At 40.4% G+C, this 14,784-nt stretch overlaps 1 protein-coding gene across 1 annotated transcript in view; it reads left to right on the top strand.

Moving 5' to 3' along the window:
- LOC140714331 (dual oxidase 1-like) overlaps nucleotides 1–14,784 on the top strand; it is a 130,866-nt gene that overhangs the window by 18,860 nt on the left and 97,222 nt on the right. Inside the window, exons 10-12 of the mRNA XM_073025494.1 lie at nucleotides 2,388–2,478; nucleotides 3,313–3,415; nucleotides 13,727–13,899. Coding sequence (XP_072881595.1) covers nucleotides 2,388–2,478; nucleotides 3,313–3,415; nucleotides 13,727–13,899 — 367 coding nt within the window. The remainder of the gene's footprint in view (nucleotides 1–2,387; nucleotides 2,479–3,312; nucleotides 3,416–13,726; nucleotides 13,900–14,784) is intronic.

Genomic DNA, 14,784 nt, shown 5'->3' on the forward strand with positions numbered 1-14,784 from the left:
GCCTAGGATTAAATTGGGGAATTGCTGGGCCAAAAGGACCTATTATGTGTTGTATGTCAATAAATAAATTCCATCATCTGCAGTTTTGTGTGTATCCAGAACTAAATGCTATTGGCTAACAATTCATTTTCTAATATACTCTCCGTGGGCTCTGCATTGCTCTCTGAATGTGCAGCATACATTCACCTGGTGGACCGGTGCACTGACCAGTCTCACCTGCACAGGTAGTGGGCCGACTTGCTCCTCACTGACAACTGGGCCCCAGGTGGTGGATCCTGAGCCCAGTGACTGTAATGTACCTCTTGGAGGTTAAAGGCTTGTGAGAGAGAATAAGTTGCAGGGATATAGGAAAAGAAGGAGGGAGGAGTGAGTCTGCTCTCCTGGCAGCCAGCATCAACCCAATGGGCCAAATGGCCTGCTCCTGAGCTGTAATAATTAAGGTTGATTGTCCTAACACAAGCTTGTATACAGAATGAGTCCACACTACAATTGAAAGTCTGCTTTGTGGAACAGGTGTAAACCAGAGAACCAATTGATTAAGTTTAGATTCTCAAATTTCTACAAAATGGAAACAGGCCCTTTGGCCCATCTCATCTATGCCAGCCAACACATCCACCTAAGCCATTCCTAGCTGTTCACATTTGACTCATGTCCCTCTAACCCCTTCCCATCCATGGACCTGTCCAAATGATATTTAAACATCACAAACATGAGAAAGTATGCCAATACCGGAGATCTAAACACACACACACACACACACACACACACACACACACACACACACACACACACACTCACACACACACACACACACACACACACACACACACACACACACACACACACACACACACACACACACACACACACACACACACACACCCCAGCTCACAGGCAGCGTCTATGGAAAAGAGTAAACAGTCGACCATTTGAGCTGAGACCCTTCTTACCTATCTCCATCTATCTCCATCACTTTCTCTTAACCTGAAAAATTCCTTGGTGTTTTCCCAGTCAACAATTATTCCTCAAGTGCTAAAGGTTACCTCTGGGCATTCTCACACAGTAGTTTCTATGCCTAAATGGCTTCTATTTTCCCTAACTGTAACGTGTTGAATAAATGTCATCATTTTTATAACACCTTAAGCTACCCTGAGATCATAAAGATGTAAATTCTTTACAAATGCTTAGATTTGTAGCATAATACAGTGCAGAAACAGCTGCTTCAACCCAATCTGTCCAGGCCAACAAAGATGCCTGTCAGCATTCGGTTCAGGTGAGGATGCTCTACTTCTCATTTACATCTCAGCCAGTGGAAAGACAGTTATTATCATCTACCATTATCTTAAAATTCTACTCATAAGGATGGCATGCCCCTATTAAGGGGAAAATAGAGCTGCCTGTTTGATGGAAACTGATTGGTTCACAAAATGGGCCCAATGAAAAGAGACTGCTGGAAATACCTGGCAGGTCAGGCAGCATCCACAAAGATGAGAAAGAGAGTTAACATTTCTAGTCAAAGACCTTTCAGCAGCTTTCCTATTGTCATTCCATTACTCCATTGTATCAAATGAGTTACATTGAGGGAATATATTTTTTAAGAAAGCATATCTGGGGCTGGAGAGTTTTATTTGCAAGAACTCAATAATACTTGGGCGAGATGTCATTGAGAGAGAGAGAGAAGTCATCAACATCATTATGTGCCATGCCACATGACGTAGGTAATCATGGTGACCATGTTTGTTCTTGGCAAATTTTTCTACAGAAGTGGTTTGCCATTAAACTTTCTCTGATCTGTGTCTTTAGAAGAGGGGTAACCCCAGCCATTATCAATACTATTCAGAAATTGTCTGCCTGGTGTCAGTGGTCGCATAACCAGGACTTGTGATATGCACCAGCTGCTCATACAACCATCCACCACCTGCACCCATGGCTTCTTGTGACCCTGAACAGGGGTCTAGGCTGGTGCTACACCTTGCCCAAGGGTGACCTGCAGGCTAGTGGAGGGAAGGAGCACCTTACACCTCCTTTGGTAGAGACATATCTCCACCCCACACCCACATAGAGAGATACAGTATGGACACAGGCCCATTCGGCCCACTGAGGCAATTCTATCAGCCACACATTTATACTAATCACACATTAAATCCATTTTTTTAACTCTTTACGCATTCTCATTAGCCTTCTCCCAGATTCAACCATTCACCTACACAGTAAGGATAAAGTAAGGACTGGATGTGCACCCAAAATACTGTAAGCCACAGGGCTATGGGTATCTCCACCCAACATGAATAGATGGACATCCTGTGTGCTAGTTTCCAATGAATTTAATTATCTGCCACTCTGCCTGTCTAAATTTTGGTTTCCATCCTTTTCTTGCCTTCCTGCAGGAACAGGTCCTGTGCATTCCGGGATGTCTATAACATTTACAATAACATGTCTCCAGCTCTCCGTCTGTGCAACAACTTCTGGAATAGACAGGTAAAGAATCTGAATGGCTGGACTCCCGCTGGTGGTCTGGATGACTTGTCCAATCTCCGTGACCCTTTTATTAGACTTTCTTCACAAAGTTTAGTAGTTAACAAACATTCGCGGCCTCTCCTTACTGAACTCTTTAGTTCCTCCTCCACTTAGCAGGGGTTCCCAACCTTTTTTATGCTGCGGACCCCAGGTTACAAACCCCTGACTTAGAGTCGGTAAGTTGGTGGCTCCTGTTGGTGGCCTTGCTTCAAAAATTAAAATGGTGGGACTCTGAAGAAAATTGAAGGGTCATGGGGTCCAGCTCAATAAAGAAGCAACAAAAATAGATAAGGTGGTAAAGACGGCAGTGTGGTAATGTAGCAGTTAGAGATTGCTTTGACCATAAGACCATAAGATATAGGAGCTGAATGGACCATCAAGTCTGCTCCACCATTTCATCATCGCTGATTTATTTTCCCTCTCAGCCCCAATCTTTGCCTTCTCCCCGTCTCCCTTCAGGCCCTGACCAACCAAGAATCTATCAACCTCTTTGCAGCACCAGTGATCGTCGACTAAAGCTTAATTCCCACCATTGTACGTTTTGTACATTTTCCCTGTGACCACATGGTCTCCACCTTCCGGATTGTCTTCACTGTCACAGAAACCTCGAGCATAACTTTGAATGATTTGCTTAAACCAGAAAATTAAATGGTGAGCCCAAACTGGAAAGCTTCCTGAATAAAATCTCCGGAATGACGTGTGCACTTGTTGACCTACATGGTTTCAAAAATGAATCATGTCGAGATTTTGAAGTAAGTTGACCTAAAGGGCAAGGTTTCTTTTTAATTTTTTCAGAGGCGGAACCTACAAACTGCTGTCGATTTTGAGGAACTGATTTTTGGGATGGCATCTCAAGTTGCTGAAAGGGAGGATAACATTATAGTGGAAGACCTGAGAGGTAATCCATTTTAATACTGTTTCAGCAAAGCGGTCTATCGAGATCAATAATACACTGTTCACTAGACTGTGAGTATGCTAATAGCAAGAGATTGTTGGCTTTAAGAGGGGGACTTTGTGGTATGTCGCAGAGTATACCCAGCCGTCCAAGTCAGTAATTGTACAGCCCCCACTGTTGATTCAGCAGGCTGCATTCTTGTCTCTCATTCAGAAAGTTGTTGGTTGAACTTGTACTCTGGTGATTTAATCAGAAGGGGGCAGGTCAAATCATTGCCAACACTTAAGCTCCTTTCTGGAAAGTGCTTTAGGGCTATTAAAACAAAAGAAAAATCACCCCATCTTATAGAAGAAGAAGAAAGAATAACCTTTAACTCAGCAGTGGAGTTATTGGGGCACCGTCATGATGGTGTTTCTATAGCAAACTATTCTTGTTTTTATGAGGCCGAGTTGCTGACTCAACGCTCAACCCGACTTGGATTCGAACTCGGGAACCTTCGCTCCGGAGTCTGGCGCTGATATTATTGCGCCACCAAGCGGGACACACCCCATCTTAAAAGTAGGTAGTAGATCTGATCAACCATTCTAGTTACCCACACCCCCAAAAAAACTACTGCTCTGTCACTGTCCTGCACCGTAAACGCTTTAAACGACGTTTTATAATGCTGCTTACATTGTAGATACTTGCTGGTATTTATGCACATTTTATTCCATATCTGTACTTCAACCTCTAAATTATTTTTATATAATTCTTCATTCTTTAGAATTGCTGAATGTAGTTGTTTTTGATGCATCACCAACACACCACAGCAAATTCCTAATATATGCAAATATATATGGTGAATAAAGTTGATGCTTAATCTTCTTTACTGACAATGTGAAACAGTTCAGATGTGATGAACGCTCTGCTCTTACTACCGCCTCCTCCCTGTGCACTTTAGCAATTGAACTCCAGACTCAAACTGGTAGCTTCATCCTTGGGAACACATCTAGATACTCAGGACCATGCATTTGAATCGTTCAGCCTGGCTTGAAAATTGGATGACAGGAGAGAGGGTTGGCTTAAATAGTGGTAGTCCATGACTAGGATCAGAATCAGAATCAGGTTTATTATCACTGATTTATGTCGTGAAATTTGTTGTTTTGCCGTTCAATACATAAACTATCCTGTAACTTACAACAAGAAATATATATATTTACATCAATACGTAGTGCAAAATGAGAGCAACAAATTTAATGAGGGCGGTTTCCGGTGACATCATTGTCGAGAATGGCAGCTTAAGTCACTAGCTCCTCCGGAAAAACATGTATTAAGCCCCGTTAACCCATCAAATATAATATTTTTTGAAAAATATTTGAACTGAAAAGAGGGGCAAGAATGAGGAAAAGGAATGGAAATTTAAAAAGCGACACTGCGGAGCCTGCATCCAAGAGGAGTGTAGCAAGCGGCACTCCTACCCGACCGCGTGCTAGCGAGGCAGACGCTGGGCCTCGTTCAGTCAAAGCGGCGAATGTCTTCGACATCCTGAAAGAAATAATGGAGGTCCAGAAAGATATAAACCAGCAGCTCTGTGATATTAAGTCAGAGCTCGCCAGCGTTAATCAAAAAATGGCGGTGGCAGAGACTCGAATTGAGAAGGTGGAAGATCGCGTTCAAAACGTGGAACAGATACTGAGTAAGACAATAAAAATAATATACATCACCAAGAAGGTAAACTGCTTGACCTGGAGGGAAGATCACTGCGGACAAATATCAGAATCTACAACGTTCCCAAAGGAGCGGAGGGCTCCTCTATGACGGAGTTTGTCGGAAAGTTACTGCGGGACGCACTGGAGCTTCCCCCGGCTATGGAGCTGGAAGTCGAAAGAGCCCACCGTGCGTTAGTCCCGAAACCTACCCAGGATAGAAAGCCACGCTCAATAATAATTAAATTCATTCTGTACAGCACCAAGGCGGAGATTCTACGAAGGGCCTGGGGTAAGAAGAGAGTATTTTTCAATGATAAATTAATATATTTCGATCAAGATTACCCCCCGCGGTCCTCCAGAAACGCAAAGAATACTTTGAAGTAAAGCGAGTACTAAAGCAAAATAAGATTAGATTTCAAACTCCGTACCCTGCTAAACTTCGAGTGTTTTATGACAACGGGACGCAGTTGTACCAGACAGTGGAAGAGGCAACTACAGACATGAAGGCCAGAGGGTTGCCCGTCAGCATGAGCAAAACGAGGGAAAGCCTGACTGAGGAATTATCCCGCTCCGCTTGGGAAATAGTGCGAGAATCGAGAAGGCAGGAGACGGGAGGAGGCCAAGAGAAATATATCAGGAAGAGACTGGGAGTTTCCCAAAGACAGTCCTCACCCCCTTCAGAAGAGCCATAAGATTTGGCTAAGTTTAAAAATGTTGAGAAGCTAAACAGAAGCAAAAGTACACGGTGATATACCTATCTCGAGAAATACTTATTATAATGTGGATTTTATATTACTTAGTTGTTATTCTTTATTCGCTCACTTACTCCTTTTTCCCCACCAAAATGAGAATATATATATATATATATATATAGGAGTACACAGGGAAATCTTTTCTGTGTAATGGATTTGTTCACTGACTTTTATGAATACTGCAATGGGGGCCCTCAACTCACAAGTAGGAAGGGTTATCCCCCACAGCTAGACATTTCCTCTAGCTAAACGCAGGGTCATCTGCTAGAGACCTCAGCCTTGGAATCACACGTTCATTGCCATTTTTGTTATTATTTGCATTTCCAGGTTCTTATTTGTTCAGGGAGTAGATCGATTAAGTTTTGTTTTAATTTCAATGATACATTGACAGATAAATACAGATGGCTAAGGACAAGGTAAAATTCATTTCTTTTAATGTCAATGGGCTATTAAATCCAATTAAACGTAAGAGAATTTTATCCAAAATGAAAAAAGAACAAGCCCATGTAGTATGTTTACAGGAAACTCATTTAAGTGATAATGAACATAAAAAACTAAAGAGAATGGGCTTCACTAATCTGTTTTTCTCCTCATATAAATCAGGACATAGGAGAGGAGTTGCTATTCTTATCTCAAGTAAGCTAAAGTTTGAAAAAGTATTCAAAATGGGAGATAAAGAGGGCAGATATATTCTGGTAAGGGAGAATATAGACGGCAATTCAGTTACTCTATTGAATATATATGCGCCCCCGGGAAGTGATATTGGTTTCTTTCAGAAAGTTACTGATATTATGGTAACGGAAACAGAAGGTCTCCTAATATGTGGGGGGAGACTTAAATTTACAATTACAACCAAACTTAGACTCTTCCAATAGAAAAACCTATGAACCAAAATCTTTACATAAGAAAGTTAATACACTTTTTGAGGATGTTGGTTTAATTAATATATGGAGGGACCTTTTCCCTGATAGAAGGGATTACACTCATTATTCTGCTCCTCATTCTGTATATACAAGAATAGACTATTTCATAACATTTGGAAAAGACAAAGACAAAATAAACACCTGTGGAATTGGGACAATAGATGGAAGTGACCATGTACCTATATATTTATCTGTTGATTTTGACCTACAACCAAAGATTACTATTTGGAAACTAAATTCAAATCTATTCAACAATCCCTATTTTAAGGAACAAATTAAAAAAAAGATATTGGTCTTTACTTAGAATTCAATGATAATGGAGAGGTTTTACCTCCCATTCTATGGGATACTCTGAGAGCAGTTTTAAGTGGGAAAATTATAGTGATATCTTCATATAAGAAAAAATAAGGATTAAACATTAGAGGAATTACAAAATAGGCTGAAGGAACTAGAGAAAAAACACAAATTGAATTTGGCACAGGATACATTAGGGGAAATTAAAAGAATTAGGAATGAAATAAATAATTTGGCTATGCAAGAAATCAGGAAAAACTTAATGTTTCTGAAATAGAGACATCATGAAAATGGATCAAAATCTATGAAAATACTGGCGTGGAAACTGAAAAAAAAAGATAGCAGAAAATACAATTCATAGAATTAGGGACCCAAGAATGAAAATGATAAAAAAATAAGCTCAGTGAAATTCAAGAAGCTTTTGTAGTGTTTTACAAAACTCTATATTCCAAAGTTCCAGGGGGAAGCACAACCCAGACTGACACCTTCTTGAATTCTCTAGAGTTACCCACTTTAAGCGAAGAATAAAATAGAATGATGACTGCTGACTTAACTGAAGTTGAATTAAAAGCTGCAATTAGTAGGCTTAAATTAAGCATGTCACCAGGATCAGATGGGTATACGGCAGAGTGGTACAAAAAATTTTAAAATGAGTTAATTCCTGTTTTACTACCCCACACTGAACTGGGCTCTAAAAAAGGCACAAATGCCACCCAGTTGGAAGGAAGCGATAATCTCAGCTATGCCGAAAGAAGGCAAGGATAAAATGGAATGAGGGTCATTTAGACCAATATCTGTTCTTAATGTAGATTATAGGTTATTTACCTCCATCATGGCCAAACGATTAGAGGAGTTTCTACCCATACTGATATGTAACGATCAGACAGGTTTTATATGACAACACCAGACACAAGACAATATACGAAGGACACTTTACATTATGGATCATATACAAAAAAATAAAATCTAAGCAATAGTGATAAGCGTGGATGCTGAAAAAGCATTTGATTTGGTTAATTGGAATTTTCTTTACAGAGTTTTACATAGATTTGGTTTCCAAGACACAATTATTAAAACTATACAGACACTATATGACAATCCTACTGCTAGGATTAAAATCAATGGATATTTATCAAATAGTCTTACCCTAGAAAGGGGCATGAGGCAGGGTTGTGCATGGTCACCACTACTCTTCGCGTTATATCTGGAACCATTAGCTCAATACATCAGACAAAATGAAGATATTAGGGGAATTACTATTAAAGGGATAGAGCATAAATTGGCTTGTTATGCGGATGACATTTTGATCTATCTAGGGAAACCAACATACTCTTTGCCTAAATTGATGCAATCCTTTGAACAATATGGTCAATTATCAGGATACAAGATCAACATAGATAAAACTCAATTACTTTCATATTACTATAGCCCACCAAGAGAAATTGAAAGTCAATACCCCTGGGCATGGCACACAGAGTCTTTCAAATATTTGGGCATCATTATGCTAAAAGATTTGGCAAAATTATCAGAATGTAATTATCTGCCTTTATATAAAAAAATTAAGGAAGTTGTGGCAAGATGGAACCTGATTCCTTTTTTCAGTCTCAGTTTGGATGGAAAAACTTGATAAGATATTTTATTGCACCCTCTTAGAAATCCCATTATGATAGTAACCTCCCTGTTTGCTGGAGAAATAGTGGAAATCAAAATGCAAATCATTATCATATTTTTTGGGACTGCCTTGTTATCAAAAACTGTTGAAGGGGGGATACACAATGCCCTACAAGACATCTTTAAATGTGAAATACCCTTGGAGAGTAAGGCCATATATTTTGGATATATACCTCAAGAAATGGTTGAAAAGAGATAAATATTTAATGAATATACTGTTGGTGGCTGGTAAAAAGACTCTTACTAGGAAATGGTTATCACAGGAGAGCCCAACTTTAAATACATGGATGGAAATTACAATGGACATTTACAAAATGGGGAAGATAACAGCATCTGTTAATCATAAGCTGGAACAATTTGATTCATACTGGGAAAAATGGTTTAACTACATAATGCCTCATAGGCCTGATTTTATTCTCACAAATCAATGAATCTGTTGTAAAAAAAAGATCACTCCCTACTTGTACGTAGTTCTTTCCTTTTGCTTGTTTTTTCTTTCCACTCTTTTTTATAAGTGTATACCTCAGATAAATACTTTGTGGAGATTTGTGATATATATGACTATATGATATATATGTACAATGTCTGAAATACATCTTATGGAAATGTTTGTTTGATGATGAACTTCAATAAAAAAATAAATTACAAAAAAAAATTAATGAGGGTTGTGTTCATGGGTTCATTGTCCATTCAGAAATCTGATAACGGAGGAGAAGAAGCTATTCATAAAATTTTGGGTGTGTGCTTTCAGGCTCCTGGACCTTCCCTCTTAAGGTAACAAATAGTTAATGGTAAACTAGTTGTGTACTGCCAAGACTAGTATATAATTCCGGGATAATCCCAATATATTTAAGGTTTTGGATTAGGGCGTGGAATATTATATTTCTAGATTGCTGATAACAGAAAACTGAATGAGATTGTGAGTCAGGAGGAGGGTTTAAGAAGGTATCAAGGTGATTTGGGGATCTAGGTAATCTTGTATGCCGTTTAAAGAAAGAAAGAAAACATGAGGTGCTGCAAACAGTTGAGAAGGAAAGTGAAAGGATGGTCTTCATTGCAAGAGGTTTTAAATATAGAAAAAACTTATCCTTATTACAATTCTGCATGGCTTTGTTGAGATTGCATTTGGATTCTTTTGGAAGTTTTGCTATCCAGCTGAATCTGGAAGACATAATGGTCAGTTTCGACATGGTGTCTCTGTTCACGAGAGTTCTCATTAAGGACAGCTTGGTCCTCCTGCAGTCCAGGTTTGATAAAGGTACTGTTGACCTTTTTGAATACATCCTTACTTTGACATACTTTATAAGGGGAACTACTATGATCAAATGGACAGAGTGGCCATGGGATTGGCCATGGAAGACTCTGAGGAGAGGGTTCTGAGATCGTCATCTTTGCGCCCCAAACGCTTCATCGATAACACCTTCATAGTGTGGCCTCATGGACTCCAGGCACTCCAACAGTTTCACGACCATCTGAACAGTATACGTCCAAACTTTCAATTTATGATGGAGATGGAGAAGAATGGCTGCCTCCCTTCCCTGGACGTTCTAATACAATGCAAACTGGACGGTAGCCTCGGACATAACATTTATTGGAAACCCACTCACAGGGAATTGTACCTGAACAATAACAGTCACCATCACGCCTCCCAATGTAGAGCGGTTCTTTCTACTTTGATTAACCATGAGAAACTATTTTGAACCCAGAGAGTCTCCCCAAGGAAATAAGACAATTACGCACAACATTCCTACAGAGTGGCTACAAGGAGAATGAAATCAATCAGGCCCTTAAAAGGGCTGACAGAAAAAACTCAGGAAACCTAACAGTGAGAAGGAACCCATTGCTACCGTCTGTCTTCCCTATATTTTCACAATTCCTGGAAGGATCGCGAGGATCCTGAAGAAATACCAGATTGCTACTGTCCACAAACCCGTAAGGAAGCTCAGGTCACAGCTTATGCAAGTCAAAGATGACCTGGGACTCAGGTCGGCAGGCGTTACAGGTTTCCCTGTGAACGCGGAGCAGCATATATCAGCCAGACGGGATGCATGGTGGAAACCTGCATCAAGGAACGAATGAGGTGTATCTGTTTGGGTTATCCAGAGAAATCAGCAGTAGCAGATCACTGCATTTGCAATGGCCATTGGATTGACTTTGATGGCACAAAACTACTGTTTGGTGCCAATGGCTTTTGGGACCGCCTGGTGAAGGAAGCCATTGAAATAAAATTAGAGGAAAAGAATTTTAACGAAGATGAGGGTCTTGCTCTAAGTAAGAACTGGAACTTGATTGTAAACAAGGTGGGAGAGCGGAAACCTGATTGGATGAGGACTTACCAATCAGGATTACAGGGTGTAAATACCACTGGAGTAGACTTACCCAGGCATCATCCCTGATGAAGATGGAGAGTTTGTCATTGAAACATGGTTATAATCGATACTTGTACTCAGCTGGCAGCTGAAGAAGGGTTTATTTGTTTTGCTACCCTTTCCCCTGACAAATTGTTCTAGGGACTGCAATACAGTAGTGTATACAGCCCATTGCAATCCATTACAGTGCCAGTCCAGCACATTGCAATCCATTACAGTGCCAGTCCAGCACATTGTAATCCATTACAGTGCCAGTCCAGCACATTGCAATCCATTACAGTGCCAGTCCAGCACATTGCAATCCATTACAGTGCCAGTCCAGCACATTGCAATCCATTACAGTGCCAGTCCAGCACATTGTAATCCATTACAGTGCCAGTCCAGCACATTGCAATCCATTACAGTGCCTGTCCAGCACATTGCAATCCATTGGAGTGGACAGTGCCCAGTCCAGCACATCACAGGAAAAGTCCTCCCTGCAAGTGAGCACATTTACAAAGTGCACTGGCACAAGAAAGCAGCACCTGTCATCATAACGCCATCGTCCAAACCATGCTCTCTTCTTGCTGCTGCCATCAGGATGAAGGTACAGGTTGAGGAACAGTTACTACCCTGTATCCATCAGGCTCCTGAGTGCCGTGTACAGCTCCACTTACCACAACACTGAACCGATCACTGAATACAACTTATAGACTCACTTTCAAGGACTCTGCAAGGACCATGTTCTCAGTATTACTTGTTTATTTATTGTTACTACTATTTTTATTTGGTTTTTTTGGCATTTGTACAATTATATTTTTTTGCATGTTGGTTGTTTGTCAGCCTTTGTATGTAGATTTTCAAGGATTTTATTGTTTCAAAGGTTCATTTAATGTCAGAGAAATGCAATATACATCCTGATATGCTTTTTTTTGCAACCATCCACAAAAACAGAGGAATACCCCCAAAGAATGGACGACAGTTAAATGTTAGAACCCCAAAGTCCCCCGCCCCACCCAGCTCCCCTCCTCCCATGGGTAAGTGGCAGCAAGCAACAATTCCCCTACCCCAACCGGCAAAAAATGCATCGGCACCCACCACCGAGCACTCAAGCGTGAGCAAAGCAACAGCAAAGACACAGACTTGCGATACTCCGAAGACTACTCATTCACCCGGTATTTGACATACCACAGGTTCTCTCTCTCCCTAATAATGGAGAAAGAGGTGTCTCTGTTTCACAGCGAGAGGGGAGACATAACAAACAACTCGCTGATTTATGATGTTAAAAGTCCTTTGCGTCACTTTTTCCGAGCTCTGTGCCCAAAGATCTAGGGTCTCTGGGCGTGCCGAACAACGGCCAGTTGTGAAACCCCAAGAGTGGGTCCCATTCCCACAAAGAACCATAGTCAGGGTGTAACTCCAGGTCAGAGTCTTCAAAAGAACCCTGAAAGGGAAAAATAGAGATATTAGAGATAGAAATACAGCTGTTTCCGAAGATGCCAGCAAAGGAGTCTCCGTTAGATGCCATTAACCCCCCCCCCCGAGCTCCACCTCCAAATTGTATTTCATTCTTCTACTGTGAATGCCCACAAGAAAATGTATCTCAGGGTAGTATATTGTGATGTACAAAACTTTAGACAATAAATTTATTTTGAACTTTGAACTTTTTGATAAAGTTCATCAGTCTGATTGGTGGAGCTGTCATATGAGCAGAGATTGGGTCAACTATGCCTGCATTCACCAGCCTCTGAGTCACACAATTGCAAACAGTGAAATTGAATGAATTAATCAAAAATAATTTCTAATTCATTTAATTCAGTTAGTCTCAATAACAGTAACCATGAAACTACTAGATTGAAATAATAACCCATCTAGCTCATGAAGAGAAGAAGATGTCATCCTCACCAACTAGTCTATGTGTGACTCCAGACCCAATCAATGCTCTTAATCACACTTTTCAGGAATAATTAGTGACAGACAATAAATGCTGCATTGCTAGTAACATCAATTGTACACTCAATGGCCAACGTATCAGGCATGTCCTGTATCTAATAAAGTGGCCACTGAGTGTACCTTCATGGTCTTCCAGTGCTGTAGCCCATCCACTTCAATGCTCGACATGTTGTCGCTCGGAGATGCTTTTCTGCACACCACTGTTGTATCGCCTCGTTATTCAAGTTGTTCTTTTACTTTCCCATCAGTCTGGCCATTCTCCTCTGACCTCTCTCATTAACGAGGTATTTTTGCCCACAGAACTGCCACTCGCTGGATGTTTTTTGTTTCTCGCACCATTCGTCTGTAAGCTCCAGAGACTGTTGCACATCTCTAGGGGATCAGTAGTTTCTGAGATGCTCAAGTCAACCTGTCTGGCACCAGCAATCATTCCATGATCAACGTCACTTAAATCACATTTCTTCCTCATTCTGATAGTTGATCGGAACAACATTTGAATCTCTTGACCATGTCCACATGCTTTTACTCATTGAGTTGCTGCCACATGATTGGCTGATTAGATATTTGTATTAACAATCAGGTGCACCTAATAAGTGGCCACTGAGTTATTCACTATCAAGAATAATCATTCATGACTTTATTAAAAATACATATTTAATGTAGCCTATTGTTCCATTACACTCAGATTATATGTTTGGACCACTGAAGTTCTCTCGGTCTGACCTGGTGGCTCTCACTCTCCAACTCGGAAGGGATAATGGTCTTCCAACGTATAACACAGTGAGACAAGTCTATCAGCTCCCAACAATTAGCAAATGGAGTGAAATTAATTCCAACCTGTCAAATGAGAATGAGGAGGTCAGTTACTCTTTCATCAATTTCCTCCAACTAACCATGGACCTTCTGTGTGTAAGATTCCATCCTTCTTTTTAACTGAGTTGGCTTTTCAAGTTCAGGTTCATTGTCATTCAACCATACACATGGATAAAGCTAAACGAAATATCATTCCTCTGCAGACAATATGCAAAACATAGTACGTACAGTCACACACAGCACATTTAGTTACCATACAGCACATACAGTCACAAAATAGTAGTGCTACAACTCCCTGAGTGGCATGGCCTGAAGACTGACAGGTTGACATTAAAGTGTGAGGGGCATGTTTATGTAAAGCAGTGTGTTAGGAGTGGGGGATGGCGTCATTGGCTGAAGACAGCATGTACATGTGTGCTTTATTTATATTCCTGGGGCATATCAAAAACATGATATAAATACAAGTTGTTATCATTGAATTTATCCCTAAATTCTATTCCATATGGTTGTTATTCATTAGTATGAAGAAATACCTTTAATCAACTCTGTATGGCACTTTGCTCTGATCTTTACCACTTTAACATAATAAGAGACATGCTAATATTCTAACAACCAGTCAGTATTGGTAAAACTGATGATGACAGGAAGGAGGTTTGACATGAGGGAAGGGAATCCCTCTCAATAATAAGACCATAAGACATCGGAGCAAAATTAGGCCAATCAACCTATTGAATCTAACCTGCCATTCCATGATGGCTGATTTATTATCCCTCTCAGTCCCATTCCCCCTATAATCTTTGACACACTTACTAATCAAAACCCTATGAAACTCTGCTTTAAATATACCTAATGACTTATCCTCCAATCATTAGGCAGTTTACAAAAGTGGGCAGGTACATATAATATATGTGTGTTAACATTCCCCCTCCA

The sequence above is a fragment of the Hemitrygon akajei genome, chromosome 21, assembly GCF_048418815.1.
Source record: "Hemitrygon akajei chromosome 21, sHemAka1.3, whole genome shotgun sequence".
Lineage (NCBI taxonomy): Eukaryota > Metazoa > Chordata > Chondrichthyes > Myliobatiformes > Dasyatidae > Hemitrygon > Hemitrygon akajei.